At 46.2% G+C, this 22,931-nt stretch overlaps 1 protein-coding gene across 1 annotated transcript in view; it reads right to left on the minus strand.

Moving 5' to 3' along the window:
• Nucleotides 1-22,578, minus strand: part of CCNJL (cyclin J like) — a 55,886-nt gene extending 33,308 nt beyond the window's left edge. The window contains exons 1-2 of the mRNA XM_068534576.1: nt 22,358-22,578; nt 21,865-21,979 (exon numbers count right to left, since the gene is read on the minus strand). Coding sequence (XP_068390677.1) covers nt 21,865-21,930 — 66 coding nt within the window. The 5' untranslated portion in view covers nt 21,931-21,979; nt 22,358-22,578. The remainder of the gene's footprint in view (nt 1-21,864; nt 21,980-22,357) is intronic.
• Nucleotides 22,579-22,931: the final 353 nt, after the last annotated feature.

A 22,931-nucleotide genomic window follows, 5' to 3' on the forward strand; every position in this document is an offset into this window, starting at 1 on the left:
CCAGGGATACCAGAGGTGTCATTCTGGGGGAGAGGAAGGCGGTGGGTGTCAAGACAGGCTTGAGTCCTTTGGAAACACTTTCCTTGCTGCCTAAGAGCTCTGCCTGAGGCTGTCAAAGCAGAAAGAGGACTACCTGAGAGGTGCAGGGCTCCAAGACAGGCCAGGGACAAGTGAATCATGACCCACATGAAGCCCCAAATCGAGCTACACACAGAGGCAGCAGGGCCGCCTGTAGAGGCTTTGGAGGATTCCATGCTTCCCCCTCCCCTCCCCCCAGCACAGAGGCGCTGACCTTGGCAGAGGTTGGCAAACCCTCCGCACCTGTGCTGGGCTCAGATGTGCGTGGGAGCATGGGCAAGGCCAGCCCCAAGTGCACTTCAACAGACCCTGAGCCCATAGTCAGGACCCCAGCCCATCACTGTTGCAGGAGAGACGGGGAAGAAAATTCAGTGTGTGCCCCTCACACACAGCCTCTGCCGGCATTTTAAGGCTAACCTCAGAGGGCTTTGAAGCTCATGTGCACTGTGAAAGTTCAGCCAGTCACCCCTGGTTTCTCATATTAGGGGAGAAAGGGAAGTCTTCATTTGACCCCTTGGTGTCCTGCACTGTGTTACTTCCTAATTGACTATTAACCCACTCTTTCTTCCGATCTCTGCTTAAAAGTCACTTCTGAAAAGTGTTCCCTGGTCATGCCCCTGTCAGTCCCCGAGCATCCAGGACTTTCCATCCATCCATCCATCCATCCATCCATCCATCCATCCCTCCCTCCACCCATCCAAGCACCATCTTCTTCACCCCTGACTGGGCATCACGAGGGCAGGGACTGGGTTCATCTTGTTCGGCTCTGTGACCCCAGCGCCTGACACAAAAGAGATACTCAATACTTACCCAAATCTCCAAATTTGGGGAACCGCAAATACTTGAAATGAAAAGGTAAGAAAAAATGAGTTGCTCCTGATCTTAGGTTGAATAAAACTATTCATCTAGTTGAGCAATTCCAACTACTCACAAAGCCTGGCAGTGTGAGGACAGGGCGGGGGTGGAGGAAATGCTGAATTCCAGGGGAAGAGAAAGCTGTCCTTGCCTTGGGGTGGTGTGTGCCTCAGTCTACTCAACAGCAACACAGGGTAACCAAGGAGGAAGAAGGTCAGTGTTTACAGAGGACTGGGAGCTTTAAGAATCATAAATTATGCCCTCCACACTTGGTCATTCCAAAGGTAATGCTTCCCAACATGCGTTCCATGACACCCCAGCCCCTGAAAAAAGGGTTCTCTGGGCCATTAGTTTGGGAAACACTACATACATATTAGCCCATTAGAGGCCCTGAAACATTTGGTCAAGAAAAAACTTACATAGTCTTGAGAAACTCTAGGTTAAATGTATTTATCCACAGACCACTACCACCCGCTGTCCTTTTTCAGGGGCAGACTAACAACATCCCAGAGAGCTTGTTCTGTGAAATGGTGCTTTAGGGTGTTGGCAGCTGGACCCTGGTGCGCTGGGGAAAATGAAACCCCTGCGCATCTGCAAGGCAAGACTCTGGTGAAAATCCTTGGCTCAGTGCCTAATAATTTGATGATTCGAAATCAAGAGATTAACTGAAAAGTTTGCTGAGATTAAAAACCACAGTTTCCACCTGAAGAATGGCCCCTGGTAAGAATTTCCACATGGCTGTGGTATTAGGAGCCTAGGAGGGGCACAAGAGGCCACAGACGCCAGCCACAGAAGCCCCGGGCAGCCAAGTGCTGGGTGCCCTGCCTTGAGGAGTCCAGGGACCGGGCCCAAGATTAAATCTCCTGCCCCTGTCCCATCTCATATATATATATATATATATGTATATATTTATAACCTTGGCAGCTCCCAGTTCTCCGTAAACCACAGACCTGGTTCCTCCTTGGTTACCCTCTGTTGCTACTGGATAGACTGAGGCACATGTCACCCCAAGGCAAGGACAGAGCTTTTCTCTTTCCCCTGGAATTCAGCTCCCTGAGTCTTATACCTCCCCTCTGGTCTTCATGAGTATCTGGACTTGCTCATTATGATGAATGTATCATATTTATAATTTGAAAATATGTATGCATCATATTTATAATTTGAAAGCTTATATGTCATTTGCCAGACACTGCATCCCATGCATTTTGTCCTCTCATCCTCCACCAGGCCCACGAGATGGGGACCATCAGCATCCCAGTATTGCAGACAAAGATGGCTCAGAGAGGCTAAGTAACCTGCCGAAGGCCACCTAGTTAATAAAGGACGGATCTGAATCTGGGCTTTCTGACTCCGTGATCTTAACATTATGTTTTGGGGTTCCCATGGGATAGTTCAGGTTTGTGTTTTCCTTCCAAAATAATGCTATAGTTAACTGATTATAAAATATCTCATCACTACAGAAATTTTAGAAAATACGATGAATACAAAGAAAATTTAAATCACCAGCAATCTCTCCACCAGGAGATAACTGTGAGTATGTATGAGTGTCGATATATGCCCTTCTGACACCGTTTCTCTCCACACAGACACCCCCGGCAATTTAACCCAATTTAGGCTCTCCATCCCAACACCACCCTCTTGACATGGGCCCGGGCAGAGGTACTGCCACTAACAATAGTACCCAGGAGACTGAGGCACAGAAGTTCAGTGGCCAAGGCCACATTCCGGGTTAGTGGCAAATCCTGGCTTGGACATCAGAGGAGCTGGCCGGGCCCGGGGTGTGACATTGCTTTGAGTGTGACAACTGCTTCATACGGCCCAAGGTGCAGAGCATGGCTGAGCTGCTGCTCTCCCACACCAGCTGCTGAAAGAAAACCACTCTGGGTCTCCTCCCGTGCTTCCCACCCTGCTCATCCTCCCTGCTGCCAACGGCTACCTCCCGAGGGAGGCTGGGCCTCTGGGCTCTGGGCCAGCGGCTTGGGAAACAGCTCCAGGGGTTGAGTCCGCCTGAGAACAAAGAGCCGCAAGACGTGAAGAAACACCACGGGTAACCAAGGTGACCAACAGGAAGTGGAGACTTGCAAAGTGAAAGGGAAAAAGAGAGGGGAGGGGGTGGGTTGGTTCTTCAGAGGCCTCAGGAGGACACACCACAGACCTGGGAGGCCCTGCAAAGCCGGAGGATCACTCACCCTCCCTTCCCCTCTCGCCCGATTGCTTCATAAATCCCGAGGAGACGTTTTCCGTAAAGAATCAACTTCTCTGCGGGAACATTATTTCAACATTCTCGAGAGGGTGGCTTACAGTACATGAAGCCAACAATGCCGGTGACATCCTCTCCTGCTGATATCTGGCCTGCAGCTTCCTTCCAGCAGAGAGAAAGGTCACCCCCAGCCACCCCATCTCTCACGGGCCCCCTGAACTCTGCAAATGGCAGGAAGGACAGCTCCAAACACACCTCCTCATTCCCAGAACCGAAAACACCCACAACCTTTCTATTAAATGCCCCCAGAGTTCTTCCATTCAGCAGCTTCCTGATATGACCACGTCCCACACCTTCTCGACTGGGGGTGCCCCTCATTCTCCCACACCCTCCATCACCTAGGGGTAGGGGTCATGATGTGCCCCCTTCTACGGTGGTTCTCTGCAACAGGTCCAACCCTTGACTCTCTCCTCCCGTTCCCCTGGGTCACCGTTCCTAAGCTGTGGCCTCAAAAGCTCTTCACTCCACACTTCCAGCTCCCCTCCCCAATTTCCAGATTCCTTCTGATGGATTCTCCTGGGCACCCGGACCCTACTGTGCAGCCCAAAACGAGTCAGTTAGGGGAACCACCACCACTAACCCCCAGTCACTCCAGCTGGGACTCCGGTCCCTTGCTGACCTGGGTTTCTGCAACTGTGGTCCGTTGATCACAGGCTCTGGAATCTCCTGGGGATCTACTGAAACATGGAGGCTGCCCCCCGCTACTGAGTTGGATAGCGTTTCACCCAGATTCATGTCCACCGAAACCTCAGAATGTGACCTTATTTGGAAACAGTCTTTACACATGCAATCAGGTTAAAATGAGGTCATGCTGGATTAGTATAGAGCCTAATCCAATGACTGGTGTCCTTATACGAAGAGAAAACAGAGATGCACAAACATACAGAGGGAAGACTAGGCAAAGACAGACACACGTAGAGGGCCAGGTGAGGATGGAAGCAGAGAACGGAGGGATGCAGCTACACGCCAAGGAACGCCAAGGATGGCCAGCAACCACCAGATGTTGGAAGAAACAAGGAAGGATCCTCCCTGCGAGCCTTTGGAGGGATCACGGCCCTGCAGACACCTTGATTTCAAACTTCGGGCCTCTAGAACTGTGAGGGAATAAATTTCTGTTGTTTTAAGTCACCCAGTTTGAGGCAGCCCTAGGAATCTATTACACTCCCCATTTCCTGACTTACTGAATCAGACTTCCTGGGACGGAGTTGGGCACCTAAATATGCTTTACAAGCACTTCATGTGAGCCTGGTGCTTGACTATAAGCTCCGTGAAGACAGACAATTTTGTTTTGTTCATCACTTATATCCCCAGTAGCTAGCAGTGTGTGGCATGTGGTCGGCTGCTAAAAAACATGTGTTGAATGCAAGAATGAACCTGCGCCGATGTGCAAGAACTACTACTGCCTTGCTTGGTCAGGACATTAAGGCAACTTTAATTATCCAATAAGATAATGTGCAACAAACATTCAACAATGTCTGGCACACTGTGCCCAATAAACACCTACTCCCTTAATTTAGAGGGCAGTGGGAGTCTTGAAAGATTACACAGAAACTAGCAATTGCTGGAAGGAGCTTTCTAAGAACACTGTTCACCGTGAAAAAGGCCAATCCCTCAGCAATGGAAAATCTCTTTGTTCCAACAAGGAAGAAACATAAAATCTTTCACTGTTTGTTAACTGGTCCTTTTGACCCTATTTCCTAAAACTCTCAAGTCTCCCTACTTCCTGCCCTGGTTCAGAAGCCATCTCCTTGGATCATTACCAACACCCAGGTCTCCAAGGCCAAGGTCATTTTCCAGTGATTCAGCCCTCGCTCGTCACAGCTCTCCGTGTGTCGCAGGATAAGTGTAAACATCTACGGAGACCTGCATCCCAGAGCCAATGCTCCCGGCCCATCTCCCCCTCCTCCCCTACTCACCAGACCGCCCCTGGCAGGTCACTGATGTGTGACTATCACACGTGGCCCTGAGCCCTGGTAGATGAACTTCCTCCACATCTCACCTTCTCTTGGAAGCTCTTCACACTTCCCTAGGCAATGGGGTGTCACGGCTGGTACAGTGGTTAAGAGTCTGTGCTTTGGAGCCAGGCTGCCTGGGTTCAAATCTTGGCTCTGCCATCTACCTGCTGTATGACCTTGGGTAAGTTATCTCACTCTCTAAACTTTGGCAGGCTCACCTGTAAAGTGGGGATAAAATGAGGATAATTTAGTACTTACCAGAGGGGGTTGCCGGAGGATTTAGATAACAGGAGGGAACATACGTCAAGCACACAACAAGCACCCATTAACGGGGAATAGCCTTGCTACATTTCACTGGCTATTACAACCATTAACAAATAGAATGGCCAGAAGTGGTTTGAGATGATTATCCTAAGCTGTGCTAAGAACACCACCACCCCCCCAACCCCCAGGACCGGAGTGGGGCTTGGGGCTGTGGTATTTCCTGGTAGAGCCTCTTAGGGTCTGCAGGTCATACACGGGGCTCAGTAAATGACTGCCTAATGGAGAAGCCGTCTGCCAACAAGCCACGGGGATGGTCCAAGGAAATGAGCCAGAACTCTGCCTTCCCAGATTCACGGCCAGGCCACCTGTGGCCACCTGGCTTCCTCCCTCCTGATCCAAATGTTGAATCCCCTTCACCCGAAACAGGCTTCCAGGGAGGATTCCTACCTGGGAAGGTGTCGCTAGTGGTTTGACACAAGTTCCCCCAGAAACCGCTTTATGGCCCATCTTAAAAGTAACCATGCAAAATAAACCCTGAAATATTAAAGGATAATGGAATATTATGTCTGCATCTTGGTCCAAGAGGGGAAAAAAACCGCCTGACAGGAAAAAGGGGATGATAAGGCAAATGTGTTGAAGTGTTTACAATTGTGTACTGTGCTGGCAACTCTGCTAAGTTTGATAATACTTCAAAACAGAAAGTTAACACAAAAGAAGAGACCAACAAGAGATTTCCACTCAGAGCCAACAGCTGCGTACCACTCGCCCCAGGGTCGCCCCGCCGCTGAGGGGAAGTCCCTGTGACACATCGCTGCCTTCAAGGCTGCGTGCGACTCCTCTGCTTTTTCAAAGTCAGACTCCGGACAGCAGACCACGAGGTTTTAAGGTCCCAGCTCCCCCACTTAATGGGGGACACCTTGGCCAAGTGTTGAAGCCCTTGGAGGCTGTTTCTCTCCCAGTAGATGGAGTTACTGGCAGCTGTGCTACCTACCCCACCAGACAGTGAGGTCCAGGAAGGCGATGTGTGTGTGGGCTGTAAGGCACAGACCCCAGACCAGGCATCCGTGTTGAGCACGCACCAAGGGGCTTGCGGCTACTCTGCTCAGAACTGGGGAAACACAGCCCCAGCCTGCTCTCACGCACCTGCCGTCTAGAGAGGGAGCCAGATCCAAATGGAACAGTCCCACTAAGAAGTGTACAATTACAAGTCATGCTGGGTGCTGAAGGAATAATCGAGGGTAGTCTGAGAACGTCACAGGGGTGCAGACTGACCTTGTGTGGGAGTGGGAGAAGGTTCCTCTGAGGAAGTGATGTTTGACGGCCAACGAGAGAACAAGGAGATTGCAGCATATTCTAGTCCCACAGAGTAGGGAAGTATCCAAGCCAAACTGTTAACAGTGAACGCAAGTTAAGGATACCATGAGGAAGTAATAGGCCAAATTAAGAACAGGGGGTGTCCCTCAGGACAAATGACCTGGTTTCTCCAAAACCCAATGGCATGAAAAAAACAATTTTAAGGAACTGGGGGACAGGGAAACCATTACAGAATAAAAGAGTAATTTTTTAAAACCTACTGAATAGAAGATATTTGCAAATGATATATGACCGATAAGGGGTTAATATCCAACATATATAAACAGCTCATACAACTCAACATCAAAAAAACAAAACAATCCGATTAAAAACTGGGCAGAACTGAACATTTTTCCAAAGAGGAAATGAATATGGCCAACAAGCACATGAAAAGACACTCAACATCACTAATCATCAGGGAAATGTAAATGAAAACCACAACGAGATGGATTATCACCTCACACCTGTAGAATGGCCATCATCAAAAGAGCACAAATAACAAATGTTGCCAAGAATGTGGAGAAAAAAGAACCCACCTACATTGTTTGTGGGAATGCAAATTGGTGCAGCCACTGTGGAGAACACTATGAGATTTCCCAAAAAACTAAAACCAGAACTACCATATGACCCAGCAATTCCACTCCTGGGTATATATCTGGAAAAAAACCCCAAACAAACCAGAAACACTAATTCAGAAAGATACAGGTACCTCCATGTTCATAGCAGCATTATTTACAATTGCCAAGGTATGGGAGCAACCTAAGTGTCCTTCAACAGATGAATGGATAAAGAAGATGTGGTACATATATACAACGGAATACTACTCAGCCATAAAAAAGAATGAAATTTTGCCGTTTGCAGCAACATGGCTGGACTTGGAGGGCATTACACTAAGTGAAATAAGTCAGACAGAGAAAGACAAATACTGTATGATATCATATGTGGAACCTAAAAAATACAACAAACTAGTGAATATAACAAAAAAGAAGCAGACTTACAGATATAGAGAACACACTAGTGGTTACCAGTGGGGAGAGGGAAAGGGGGTGGGACAATATAGAAGCAGGGGATTTAAAAAAAGGGTTATTACAGGATTATATGAAATCATGGATGTGAAACTTTTGAAAATTATAAAGCACTACAGAATTTAAAGAAACTTACATTCAATTAAAAAAGTATAATGCATGGATCTTATCTGGATTGCGATTTTGAACAATGCAACTATAAATGCCATTTCTGAGACAGCTGTGAGAACTGAATTATGGACTGAGCAATAGATTATTAATGAATGATGGTGAGTTTTGTAATAATGGCATAGTTGTTATGTCAAAAAAAAGAGGCTTTTATTGCTTAGTAGATATTTATGGGTGAAATGACATGCTGTCTGGGGAAGATGAAACAGGTACTGAAGCTGGGTAGAGGGTACATGGGGATTCATTCCACTTTTCTTTCTACTTTTGTGTATCTTTTTAAATTTCTATAACAAAAAGGAAAACACAGTGGTTCACTCCAAAGAGTCAGGAGTACTGAGTTACTTGGATTTTTTTTTTACAAGGATCAGGAAATCAATTGTTATTAAGCATAAAGTTATCTACCTCATCATATTTGATAACTCCACCTATTTTAGTGTATGCATGAACCACAGTGAAACCAATTCCCCTCTGATGGGCACTTAGGTTTTCTCCAAGTTTTCCTTAACAATAACTGAATCCATCCAATTCCTGATGCTTTTCTCTGTTCTTATGATCCTCCTCACTCCTCCTTGTCATCCCAACCCACCCACGCAAGTCACTGGATGACCATTTTTGGATTAAGTAAATAGCTGGTGCTACCAGGGGAGATGTCCCTACCACAAAGAAGGCCCAGGTCCTGGTACCATCTGCTCCAGTGACCTGCAAGGGAGCCAGTGCCGCAGGACAATTCAAATTCCGCCTCAAGATTCAAGTTTCCAAGTAACTGCCACTTGGGGGTAGAGGGAAGCACACACTGCAACAGTGGGGCTCAGAGGGAGCCTGGGGAGTTTTCTGGCCAGGGCCAAAGGTCAGCAGCCCTCACCCAGCCTCACACAGGTCTCAGGCTGGTTCCCTGCTGCATATGGGCCTCCCCAGATCCTGGAAAGTATTCAGAGTTCTGTACCCCTTCCTTTCCATCCGTTAGTGCTTTTCCCATTCTGGGTTCCTGATTCTTTTAAACACAGCCAAGAGACACCATTTTGACCTACGGAAATGGTATGGACTTTTTTTTTTTTTAATAAGTTTATTTATTTTATTTATTTATTTTTGGCTGCATTGGGTCTTCGTTGCTGCGTGTGGGCTTTCTCTAGTTGCAGCGAGAGGGGGCTGCTCTTCGTTGCGGTGCGTGGGCTTCTCACTGCGGCGGCTTCTCTTGTTGCAGAGCGTGGGCTCTAGGTGCACGGGCTTCAGTAGTTGTGGCTCACGGGCTCTAGAGCGCAGGCTCAGTAGTTGTGGCGCACGAGCTTAGTTGCTCCGCGGCATGTGGGATCTTCCCGGACCAGGGCTTGAACCCGTGTCCCCCGCACTGGCAGGCGGATTCTTAACCGCTGAGACACCAGGGAAGCCCGGCATGGACTTTTTTTTTTTTAAAGGCTAATATCCAGGGTTAGCAAAGTTACTGCGAAGCTGACACCCTCCCACACCACTGGTGCAAGTGCAGGCTGGTGCAACTTTTGATAATTTATTAACTGGTGAAACTCAAAGTTCTTAACATCACACCCTGAGACCAGCAATTCCATTTTAGGCATTTATTCTCATGAGCACGCTCGCAGACAGAAGAATAGGATCACCACTGCAGTGCTGTGTAAAATCAAATGGTACAGGAGAAATGACCCAAAAGACCATCAAGAGGGGGATGAATGAACAAATTATGTAATATACATACTGTGGAATATTACTCAGCAATAAAAAAGAAATAAACTCCTAATAGATACAACATAGGTGAATCTCAAAAGTGTTCTCAAAAGTGAATCTCAAAAGTGAATCTCTAAGTTAAAAAAGGCAGACAGAAAAGAGCACATACATGTAACACCATTTATATGACACTCTGGAAAACACAAACTAATCCACACAGACAAAAAAGCAGATCAGTGATTGCCTGGGGCTGGGAGCGTGATGGGGTGAGTGACTGAGAAAAGGTACCTGGGAACTTTCTAGGTTGACGGCAATGTTCTGTATCTTGACTATGGTGGTAGTTACATGAGTATATACATTTGTCAAAACTCACTGTATACTCGAAACTGCATACGCACTTAAGATCTGTACATTGTATTGTATATAAATTAACTTCAATTAAAAAAATGAATAAGCAGCTCCATCTAAGTGTCCAACAAAGAAATGAGTTAAATCATGGTATATCCATACAATAAAACATTACGCATGTTACTGCAGAAGAATAGTTAATGACATAGAAAGTTACTTAGCATATGCAGTTAAGAAAAAAATTGTTATGAAACTATAATATACTATGATAACATTTATATAAAATAAAATGTATATATTTGGATAAAAAAATTACCAAAAAGAAATATTTCGTTCATTCATTCAACACAAATATATTGAGTATCTACACTATACCTTTATTGTTACAATGAGCAGAAAAGACCAAAAAAAAATCCCTTCTCGTCATGGAGCTTCTGTTTGGTGGTTTCATAAAAAATATTTAAATTATTAAAATGTAAACATTTAAAAAAATCAAATGGTACAGGGAAGTGTGTAAATGCTACTACCACTTGTGTTAGAACACACACACTTGGTTTGTTCATGCAGAGAACTCTGGAAGGATTCTTGAGAAATTGGGATCAGTGGTACCTTTCAGGGAGGAAAACTAGAGCCTCTTCACCATCCACCCTTTCATATAACCTGGGCTTTTTTCCTTTTTACCATGTTCTTACATTGTCTATTCTAAATAAACACAATCGTTTCTAATTTTTTGCTAAAGTCCAATAATCAGGAATTGGGTGGAGAAGAATGATATGGAAATGTGAGCATGACATACTACAAAATCAACAAAGTGTTTTGAGAAAAGATATTTTCCATTTTTACTAAAAAAAACTCCAAAATAAAAATGTATTGTGATGACAGGCACACAAAGGAACAGAAGAACCTACACCAAAATGTCAACAAATTACTTCCAAGGGGTGGGATTGTGGGGGGGAATTTTACTTTCTTCTGTGTGCTTGTATTTATTTTTGCAGTTTCCTAAACAAACAAACAAACAAACAAAAACCCCACTCTGTGTGTTTAATAACTTTAAAAAAAAATGAAGGGACTTCCCTGGCAGTCCAGGGGTTATAACAGATTCCATGCTTCCACTGCAGGGGGCATGGGTTCGAAATCTGGTCAGGGAACCAGGATCCTGCAAGTCGGGCGGCATGGCCAAAAAAAGAAAAAAAAAGAGAGAGAAAATAACAGACCAAAATTGTCACCTCTTTCTGCCAGGTTCCCTCAGAGAGAACTGTTGGCTACACTCCCTTAACCCAGGGGGCTATGTGGTTTAGGAAGACAAAGAACAAGTCAAGGGCAAGGGCACAGGGCCAACCCAAAGTCTTAACTGTCCTCCCCTCACTTAGGGAGCACAGGCTTTCCCAACCAACTAGGGTGCCCACCAAGACCCTTCCAGAAGCCCTGGAGACTGATGGAGGACACCCATTTTCTCCCAGGATACCTGGGAGGGGCAGGGATCACTCTCCTGGTTTATAGATGAAAGGAAGGCTCCAAGATAATCTGCTTCTTCCACAGATCAGGTGCAGAGACCAAGCCTCAGTTGAGTGTTGCGGGCACACTGAACACTTCCTTATCCTAAGGCATGTAGGACTCGAGAGAAAACGCCAAGTTCTGATTCAGTCCTGTCCCCAGCTTCCTACAGAACACAGGTGAGGCAGTGGAGTCAGGGCGTCTCCAAGCTAGATGCCACTTTGAATGACATCTCATTCCACCTACAAACCCCATTTCTCAACCCACCTTCCATCCTCTGTTTGCACACACCTTGGGAGCAGCCCAGATCTTCTCTTCAGGATGCACGCAGGAAACTCCTGCTCATACTAAAAGCCTCACCATTACCTCCAGGAAGGGGCCCTGAGGGCCGGCTGCTTAGGGTCTCACTTGAGGACCATCACCATGTCAGTACCTAAGGGTTTGTCAAAACCAGCATGTGGGTCTGAAAGGCCTGAGTAACACATTCCTGGAAGGAAGCTGGGCAGACACATCCCAGTGTCTGGAACACTTTCTTATGGGTGGATCTGGGTGTGCCTCATGACTTGGGAAGAACTGTTCCCTGGGGGTGTAGAAACCCAGAGGGAGGAGAAGGGAATAGAAAAACCAGTTAGGAGGTGACCTAGCCAAATGGCTGAGCGTGGACCTGGGTCACCACCTTCTATGAGGAGACAGATGTTCAGCCTTGCAGTGGGGAAATTCAAGGAATTTAAGGGGAGGAGTGAGAAGATTGAGTACTGATATTGGAAAAGAGAAATAGAAGAATGTGCAAGCTTTAGGGGTCACTAGAAAATGGTGCGGTTTTAACCCAGGTGAAGGACAGAGCAGGGATGAGATTCTACCACATGCAGCTGTCAGAGTTCGGGCAAGAGAAGAAGGCCCCACAGCATCTCTCCCTTTCCCCAGTCAGGGGAAACAGGAACAGCCCACCAAGTACGCCCCAGGGCAGGCAACAGCAGAGGCCAAATCACTTCAAGGTGAGAAGCACCATGCACAGGTGAGGCACCAGGACCCACCAGGACCAAACAAGGGGGGCCCCGGCCGGGCAGTCAGTCTTCTCAGAATGGTTTAGGGAGAACCTAGCTCTTGGAGAGCCATCGTACCACAAACTAAAATACAGAGCCTACAGTATCATGGAGGGCAGAGCCTCAATTGTTCCCTGCCTTGTACTTCCATTCTTTGCTAAAATGGATGTTTTTCTCCCCAAATTTACGTTCAGGCTCTGATACAATCAGGGATTTGATCTCAAGAGAGTGACTGACACCCTCTGAGTCTTGTAGTTTCCATCTATAACACGGGGTCAATCCCAGCACCGGCGCAGATATGAGGAGTGAGATAATACACAGGGGCGTGCTTGGCACACTGCCTGAAATACGGGAAGTGCTCAATAAACAGTAGCCACTAACATCATCACTAAACATCATTTTTGTTGTTGGTGTTTTAGGTCTTTGTATAAATTCAGTCCCAAATCAGTAAAAATGTCCTTTATCACTCCATTGGTTCAAAAAAACATGGTCTCACACAGCTAAAGACCTTTAAGTGTGCAAGGAGCTGGCTTCAGTAGGGAAGACACATTTGGTGGCTGGTTGCTCTGCAGATCTCAAATCTGGGGCGATGGGGAAGACCCCTAAGGTACCAGGCGACTCCGATCCTGGGAGAAGACGAATGCCCGATGGAGGAGAAGCGAGCCTTGGGTACGTGGGCTCCCCAGAGCCCCAGAAGATAAAGCTACCAGGTCATGCCAAGCAGGGCTTGTCAACGTGTCTTCGGGACGGTGGGGTACTCTTTCCCCAAGTACCCCCCCCAAACCCCTATATTCAGAAAGTCTTTCACATACCCAAGAAGCCTTAAATCACAGTGATTGATGAGGGTCCTTAAACACACTCTTTGCTTCACTAATATAAGCACTTCTTCCTAACTGGAGGGACAATTATGTGAAAAATGGACATAAGTCAAAAGGAGACCAGAGCAAGTTCTATCTATTGTGCTGCTCATAAAATTCAGGAAGGAAAATGGAACTTCCCGACATAAGTGTGGGAGGAATGATCTAGACTTCTATTATCCGGGCTTAACCTGTAGTTCTTTTCCTAAGATCCTGAGGCTGGACTTCGGTCCAGGTCAGTAGATCTGCCCTTGTGGGAAATTCCTTTTCTAGCCCCTCCCCTATTCCTCTCCTCCCCCCACATTATCCAAGGAGAGAACGAGACTGTCTACTATCTAAGTCTGTAGGAGGCCAGGAGGCAGCCTCCCACTGGTCCTGTGCCTGGCACTGCAACTGCCCACACAGGCTGCCCCAGCCAGGCCAGGGGCACCTCCTGGGACATGCCCAAGACCCAACAGAGGGTCCCTGGGAAGCATTCCTGCACCACCGTTCAACGTGCCCCCGCAAGTCCATCTGAGCCTCGTCCTTCCATTCTGTGCTCCCCCAGTGACTGTGTCTGCAGCAGGTGAGGGGGTGGACACCCCTTGTCCTCCCTCCACACCTCACACTGGTCTGGGAATCCCGAGATATCACACATACCTCATGCCTGCAAGGGGCTCACAATCTAGTGAGTAGGACAAGTTACTACACAGGTGACGAGGACAACGAGAGAAGCATGAGGTTGGGGCCAGGACACATGAGGGAAGGGAGAGAGGCTTGAAGGACCAGGAAGTTGGCCCTCAAGCTGACAGCCATCCCATGACCTAATTTCATCATGTGTACCCAGAACCTGCTAATTTTAAACTTGGGTGGATGCATCTTTTGGCAAAAAAAAAAAAAAAAAAAGTGGCTGTCAGTCTAATCTGAACACTCCTTGCGGCATACAGCTGGTTACTAGAAAAACATCACCAACAGCCTCATTGTCACCACCAGCATGGTGGGGATGATCTGCTCCTCCCCCCACGTTCAGTGAAGAAGTTCAAGGGCACAGGTGTGATGAGGAAGAATCCTGACTCCCCTGTACTGGCTGGCACCCCCAGCCCCAGCAGAAAAGTAGTCAAAGGAGGGGGGCTCTAGCTCTGCTCCAGCAGAAGCAGTAAGGCCAGGTAGGATGATCAAAGGAGTAATTTAATATTTGAAAATGATGTGACCTACAAGGTCTTAATTTCCAAAATATACAAACAGTTCATACAACTCAATAACAAAAAAACAAACAACCCAATCAAAAATTGGGCAGAAGACCTAAATAGACATTTCTCCAAAGAAGACATACAGATGGCCAACAGGCACATGAAAAGATGCTCAACATTGCTAATTATTAGAGAAATGAAAATCAAAACTACAATGAGGTATTACCTCATACTGGTCAGAACGGCTGCCATTAAAGTCTACAAATAATAAATACTGGAGAGAGTATGGATAAAAGGGAACCCTCCTACACTGTTGGTGGGAATGTAAGTTGGTGCAGCCACTAAGGAAAACAGTATGCAGTATGGAGGTTCCTTAAAAAAAGAAAAATAGAGTCGCCATATGACCCAGCAATCCCACTCCTGGGCATATATCTGGAGAAAAACATGGTCCGAAAGGGTATATGCACCCCAATGTTCACAGCAGCTCTATTTACAATAGCCAAGACATGGAAGCAACCTAAATGTCCATCAACAGAGGAATGGATAAAGAAGTGGTACATATATACAATGGAATATTACTCAGCCATTAAAAAGAATGAAATAATGCCATTTGCAGCAACATGGATGGACCTAGAGATTATCACACTAAGTAAAGTAAGTCAGAAAGAGAAAGACAAATACCATATATCACTTATATGTGGAATCTAAAATATGATACAAGTTAACTTATTTATGAAACAGAAACAGACTCATAGATGTAGAAAACAAACTTATGGTTACCAAAGGAAAAAGGTGGGTGGGAAGGGACAAATTAGGAGTTCGGGATTAACATATACACACTACTACATATAAAATAGATAAACAAGGACCTAGTGTAGAGCACAGGGAATTATATTCTGTATCTTTTTTTTTTTTTTTGGCTGCACCACATGGCATGCGGGATGTTAGTTCCCTGACCAGGGATTGAACCCACACCCCCTGCAGTGGAAGTGTGGAGTCTTAACCACTGGACCACCAGGGAAGTCCCTCAATATCTTTTAATAAACCATAGTGGAAGAGAATATGAAAAAGTATATACATATATATATATATAAAACTGAATCACTTGGTGTACACAAGAAACAAACATAACATTGTAAATCAACTATACTTCAATAAAATAAATAAATAAATAGGAGTACTTTAAGGTTGAGCACCGGATAAAGGGGGCCTGCACAGAGAGGAGAGGGAGCCATCTCTCCATAGCAATTTGGGCGGGAAGAGGGTTCCACCCTCCCATTCGCTAGTCAGAAAGCCTTCCTGGGGCTGGATAGAAGATCTTGCTGATGGGGTCTAGTTCCTGTGTCCTACCCCTCAGTAGGCACGTGACTTCTGGCCCACTGCTGCCCTTCCCAGCCTCAGCCCCAACACCATCCAAAGGTCCAGTGCTGCCTTTCTTACGAAGGCCCTGTCACACTTGTGAACCCCTCAGAGTTTGTAGTCACAAACTCCAAGCCTTACCCTAACCACGCATGTCACAAAAGCGGCTGTTGGCCTCCCCCCCGGAGTGGTCGTTAAGTGGAAAAGCACAGAAAGCACAGCACCTGTCAAGTAGCCGCCACGTGCCTCACACGGCTCTCAGGTTCTCTCACTGAATCCTAACAGTCCTAGAAAACATTTCCCCCAGTTTACAGAAGAGGAAATTAAAAAAGATTCACTCGTCTCATTATTCTGCAGAGGGGGCTCTGTTCTGGACACTGCGGCCCCGCACTGAACAAGACAAACACAGGCTTGTTCTTGTGAAGCGTACATTCTCGTGTGGGGGAAAAGATAATAAGCAAACAGAAAATAATCCCAGATACTGGTTAAACGCTATATAGAAAACAAAACAGGATGATTCGATTGAGGGACACAGAGGAACAGTTATAGAGAAAAGGAGACTCCAGATAGAGGGAACAACAGCCTGTGCAAAGGCCCTGAGGCATGAAGGAGCTTGACTTATTCAAGGAAGAGAAAGGAGGTCAGAATGGGATGGGGAAGGAGACAGGCAGGAGAGCAGGCCAGGGCTGGACTGTGTCAGGTAACAGAGGTGGTGATAAGGACTGGAAATTGTAACTGCAATGGGATGACGGTAGAGGTCTTTAATCAGGGAAGTGACACAATCTAAGTTCTGCCTGTTGTGGGAAGAATGAACAATGGGGGCCACGTTTAAAGAGGTTTAGAGAGGCTAAATAAGCAGCTCAAGGTTTCACTGCCATTAGTAACTTGCATTCAACACCAAGGTTTGTTTCCCCAGTGTCACATTTTATATACTGTAGTATAACACTATACTGGAATCTCATATCTGACAAAGGGGGAGCTCCCACTATCTCTGTCATCCCAGGCTTGCTTCCTGCACCAGCCAAGTGAGGATAACTGCTCCTGGTTTTATGATGACAATTCAACAGCATAGATGGAAACACACTTTGTATTCATCTGGCAGCATTCAACAAACAAAGAGTATGACATTATAAGCAAAGAAAGCCAGTATGGAGAAAAGGGAACCCTCCTACACTGTTGGTGGGAATGTAAATTGGTACAGCCGCTATGGTAAACAGTATGGGGGTTCCTCAAAAAACTTAAACTAGAGTTGCCACATGGTCGAGCAATCCCACTCCTGGGCATATATCCAGAGAAAATTCTAATTTGAAAAGATACGTGCAGTACTTCCCTGGTGGCTCAGTGGTTAAGAATCTGCCTGCCGATGCAAGGGACACGGGTTTGATCCCTGGTCCGGGAAGATCCCACATGCCACGGAGCAACTAAGCCCATGCGCCACAACTACTGAGCCTGCACCCTAGAGCCCACGAGCCACAACTCCTGAAGCCGGCGCACCTAGAGCCCACGCTCCTCAACAAAAGAAGCCACCACAATGAGAAGCCCGCGCACAGCAAAGAGTAGCCCAGCTTGCAGCAACTAGAGAAAGCCCGTGCACAGCCACGAAGACCCAACGCAGCCAAAAATAAACTATTAATTAATTAATTAATTTTAAAAAAAAGAAATGAACAGAAAAGACACATGCACCCCAATGTTCACACCAGCACTGTTTTTGTATTTGTGTGGAAATATGTATGGAAATATGTTAATATAAATGTTTCAGACATTATATGAAATTTCTAAAAATCTTATATTTGTATTTGTATGGAAATATGTATGGAAATATGTTAATATAAATGTTTCAGACATTACATGAAATTTCTAAAAATCTTATGTTCTGGTATAATGTTATAAGTAATAATCCTAGTTATTACTTTAAAATGTATATCTCAGAAATAACTAATTTTCTTGTCAACTGCATTATTATGAACTTTCATCAAATCTTTAACAGTGGTCATTTTTAAGTCTTTTGTCATTTACAGACAGTTCTGGGTGTACTCTGATGATTTTGCAAATATGTTCCTATAAATGGCTTTCATCTTCAAGAAATTCATGGAAAAGACTCTGACAAGTACAGGTTTCTGGTAACTGACTGTACTGCTGAACTGAATGAATAAGCATTTTCAGAACTCTACTGAAAAACTGATGAACTCATAAAAGTGCTAACAAAAGATCAAGATGAAAAAAAAAATCAATTACATGGGACTGAGTGAACTGATGAGGATGAGTATAATTTTTGTGACTTTCTGTCTGAATTAAAAAAAAAAAATCCCACAAGGACTCAGAGGCAAAGAATATACAAATCAATTTTCACTGCAAAGTAAAGGAGCTGTTACAGTGGAGGATTGCTGGACTGAATGTCAATATTATGACATAGTATGAGTGTGTTTCATGTTTGGTAATTGCAATCATTGTTGCTTTTGTTGTGGTCATCCATGTACAATGCTTGGTGTCAGTCTATTTATCTCTTGTAAAAATAAAATACAGTGTGTGTGTGTGAAAAAATAAAAAATAAAAAAAAAAAATTAAAAAAAATTAAAAAAAAAAAGCCACCACAATGAGAAGCCCGCGCACAGCAAAGAAGAGTAGCCCCGCTTGCAGCAACTAGAGAAAGCCCGTGCACAGCCACGAAGACCCAACGCAGCCAAAAATAAAATATTACTTAATTAATTAATTAATTAAAAAAGAAATGAACAGAAAAGACACATGCACCCCAATGTTCACAGCAGCACTGTTTACAATAGCCAAGACAAGGAAGCAACCTAAATGTCCATCAACAGATGAATGGATGAAGAAGATGTGATATATATACAATGGAATACTACTTGGCCATAAAAAGGAATGAAATAATGTCACTTGCAGCAACATGGATGAACCTAGAGATTATAATACTAAATGAAATAAGTCAGAAAGAGAAAGACAAATACCATATGATATCACTTATAATTGGAATCTAAAATATGATACAAATGAACTTATTTACAAAACAGAAACAGACTCAGAGACACAGAGAACAAACTTACGGTTACCAAAGGGGGAAGAGGGTGGGGAAAGGATAAATTAGGAGTTTGGAATTAGCAGATGCAAACTATTACCTATAGCGTGGATAAACAACAAGGTCCTACCGTATAGCACAGGGAACTATATTCAATATCTTGTAACAAACCATAACAGAAAAGAATATGAAAAAGAATATGTATATGTATGTATAACTGAATCACTTTGCTGTACACCAGAAACTAACGCAACATTGTAAATCAACTATACCTCAATTAAAAAAAAAAGAAACCCAGGATTTACCCTACTAAGACCAGCTTCAAGTCACAGGTGACCCCGAGTATCAACCCGAGTGAGTTTCCTATCTCTAACCTGTAAAACCTGGACAAACCCGTCCTCCTTCAAGGTAGGCAGCCCAACAGTGAACTAACACGGAATTATGGCATGGGTGAGGCACAATTAACGGGGAACTGCCTGCCCTGCTCCTTTGAGTAGCTGGAGGAGAGATGAGAACAATCTTGCTTATATACAAAAGGTTGAGGGTTCTCAGGTAGTTGAGCTGGTTGAGTTTATACTGCTCTCAGAAATCCTTCCTGCTAGAAAGGACCAGTGAGGTCAAAGCCATTCCTCCTAAGTAATGAGCAGAACTGACAACCACTCGAGCCTACAATGAACAAGGAAGCCCAATTTCCACGGCAGCCCTCACTAATTTATTTAGCCACCACCTCCAGAAAAGGACCAAAACCTTACTGCCTGGTCCACCATCCCACTGCCCCAGCTTTTTAATTGAACCACCAAGACCTGGATTTCTTCTCCAGATGCCTGCAATGTGCTTGCACCTTGGGTCATTCTGTTCTGGGAAGAAGACCAAGGGAAGCAGAGGAAAGCCACAGCCCGGACAAGCAATGCAAGACGGAGATAGACTAGGTACAGGAAAAAAGAAAAAATAACTTTACTAGAAGACAGCTACCCCCTAATGAGGAAAAAACCCTGAATAGCTGGTGACTTTTTAAGCAGAACTCCATAGACATTGGGTGCAAATGCACTGGATATGAGACCTGTTTGTGCAGGGAGCCAGGTAATCCACTAAGAAGACCTCTCCCTCCCTGTACTGGGTTGAATGGTGTCCCCCCAGAATTCATGTCTATCCAGAACCTAAAAATGTGGTCTTATTTGGAAATAGGGTCTTTTCAGATGTAATCAGTTAAATTAAGATGAGGTCACACTGGATTAAAGTAGCCCCTATTCCAATGACAGGTGTCCTTATAAAGAGAGAAAATAGATACAGATAGAACACCATGTGACAACAGAGACAGAGATGGGAGTGATGCCTCACGAGCCAAGGAAAGCCAAGGAGTAGCAAGGCCTTGCCAACATCTTGATTTTGGACTTCTAGCCTCCAGAACTGTGAGAGAGCATATTTTTATTGTTTAAGTCCCCAGGTTTATGGTACTTTGTCCCAGCAGCCCTAGGAAACCAATACTCACCTTTATTTCACACCTGTTCCTCAAACCACCCTTCCCAGTCTCAGCCCAGGGGCAGGAGACAAGACACACAGGCCACGTCTCTAACCCACCTGGACTCTTCCACCTCCCCGGAGCCCATCAGCACTTCTCCCTTTGAGGTGAGGGGAAGGCAGAGATCACGTTTCAGCTGCCTCCACCTTCTGCCACCAGCGGCAAACTGGCAGGGGAGTGTTTGTTGTCTCCCCACATTCTCTTAGTTTTGTAGTCTCTCCTTTATTTATTTATTTATTTATTTATTATTTTTAAACATCTTTATTGGAGTATAATTGCTTTACAATGGTGTGTTAGTTTCTGCTGTATAACAAAGTGAATCAGCTATACATATACATATATCCCCATATCCCTTCCCTCTTGCGTCTCCCTCCTGCCCTCCCTATCCCACCCCTCTAGGTGGTCACAAAGCACCGAGCTTATCTCTCTGTGCTATTTGGCTGCTTCCCACTAGCTATCTATTTTACATTTGGTAATGTATATATGTCGATGTTACTATCACTTCGCCCCAGCTTCCCCCTCCTCGCCATGTCCTCAAGCCCATTCTCTATGTCTGTGTCTTTATTCCCGTCCTGCCCCTAGGTTCATCGGAACCATTTTTTCTTTTTTTTTTTTTTTAGATTCCATATATACGTGTTAGCATACAGTATTTGTTTTTCTCTTTCTGACTTACTTCACTCTGTATGACAGACTCTAGGTCCATCCACCTCACTACAAATAACTCAATTTCACTTCTTTTTATGGCTGAGTAATATTCCATCGTATATATATGCCACGTCTTCTTTATCCATTCATCTGTCGATTAGGTTGCTTCCAGGTCCTGGCTATTGTAAATAGTGCTGTGTAGCCTCTCCTTTAGTGTTTCTTAAATCTTATTCAGTCCCATCCTAGATATATTTGGGGTGGGGGCATTAACTACGTATGCCTTATACTATCATTTACCTAATTATTCTCTATGTAAAGTCACTACTTTTACTTAAATTTATTTTAAAAGGAACTCCTACATCATTACAATATATGGAAAATCAGCATCATTTAGCCTATGCAGAACTTGCTCGATACATATGTTTTTAAATTGCACATTAAAGTAAATACACGATAATTATTTTTTTTAAGTTCATTCATGTACCCTTTAAAATAATCTCGGGTGACAGTACTATGGGAAATACCACCTTAAGGGGTACAGTTTAGTTGTCTGAGAACTCTGGGCTCCTAAGCAGAAAAACCAATTTAAGCTCTCCAGTCTCGTTTCTCACCTCACGACTGTCCCAGGAGGAGGCTAAGAGCAGGGGGAAAGAAAAGCACCGGGAGTTCCTAGTTCCCACGCAGGGCGACCTGAGGATACGGTGTCGAGAGCGAAAGGGACTTTAAATACCCAGCCCTGCGAGTGACAAGGGCGGGGAGGGACTGACCTTCTCGCGCAGGGTGCAGTGGACGTCCGAGGCGACACGCCCTTCCCACCACGGCTCATCCATCATCGAGTCTACAGCGCCGCGATGCGAGGCTACCGGGCTCTCAGGGCGCACCCTGTGTGGACACGGGCAACTTCAGCGGCCACAGCGCGCCCCCCGGCATCCCATCCTCTCTCGTCCTCAGCCGGGGTCTCCGCCGGGCGCCCCCTCCTGTCCCGCTCAGCGGAGCTGGCGGTCGCCTCCCATCCCGGGAAGGTTGCAGTGCCCCCTCCCCTCTATTCGCGGGACCTGAGGCGACCTGGAGCTGTGCAACAACTTGCAGAATTTTTATCTTCCCTTTCGCAAAAGTTGCAGAGAAAGTTGCCGACTTCGCTAGCTCTCCAGAGGCCAGGGCTCCGGCAGCGGCCACCGGCTCGCCGTCCCCAACTCCTCCCCCGCCGCCCAGCCTTTGTCCTGCTCCCACATCCTGCCCTCCAGCCGGGACAAAACTCACGCATCCCTCTCCGGGCGTGGGGGGCTGCGGGCGCCGGGCCCCCCGGACCAGGGCCGAGCTGGCTGTGCCCTGGGGTGCCTGCACGCGGATGGACCCTAGCGCTGGGCGCTCCACGCTCTTGACTGCCGCCTCCGTAGCCCGGCTAGCCCCCGCCACCGCCGCGCCCCTGCGTACGCTCGGGTCCCGCCGCGGCTCGCAGCCTCGGGGCCGCCGGGGACCTTCCTCCCTCGCCGGGGGAATTGGGGGCCGGGCCTCGCGCATGCGCCGCCGGCCCCCGCACCCCGCGGGGCGGGGGGCTGGGAACTGGAGTCTTTCTTTCGCCGGCGCTGGCTGCGTTTCCTGTCAGCCCTCCTCCCCCGCCTCGGTGGAAAGCTTCCTCTCACCTTCGCGTGGGCGCCGGGTGGCCTCCTGGGCACCCCGCGGACTCACGCGGGCAGCGCTGGGACCGCGGCGCCACCTGCGCGCGCCACTCGTGAAAGGCGCGGGCAGGATGCCCCCAGAAAGTTCTCTCTCCCGCGTGCGCTGTTCTAGCCAACCTTTCGTCGGTTCCACCTGGCTTTTTTTTTTTTTTTTA

The sequence above is a fragment of the Eschrichtius robustus genome, chromosome 2 (assembly GCF_028021215.1).
Source record: "Eschrichtius robustus isolate mEscRob2 chromosome 2, mEscRob2.pri, whole genome shotgun sequence".
Taxonomy (NCBI): Eukaryota; Metazoa; Chordata; class Mammalia; order Artiodactyla; family Eschrichtiidae; genus Eschrichtius; species Eschrichtius robustus.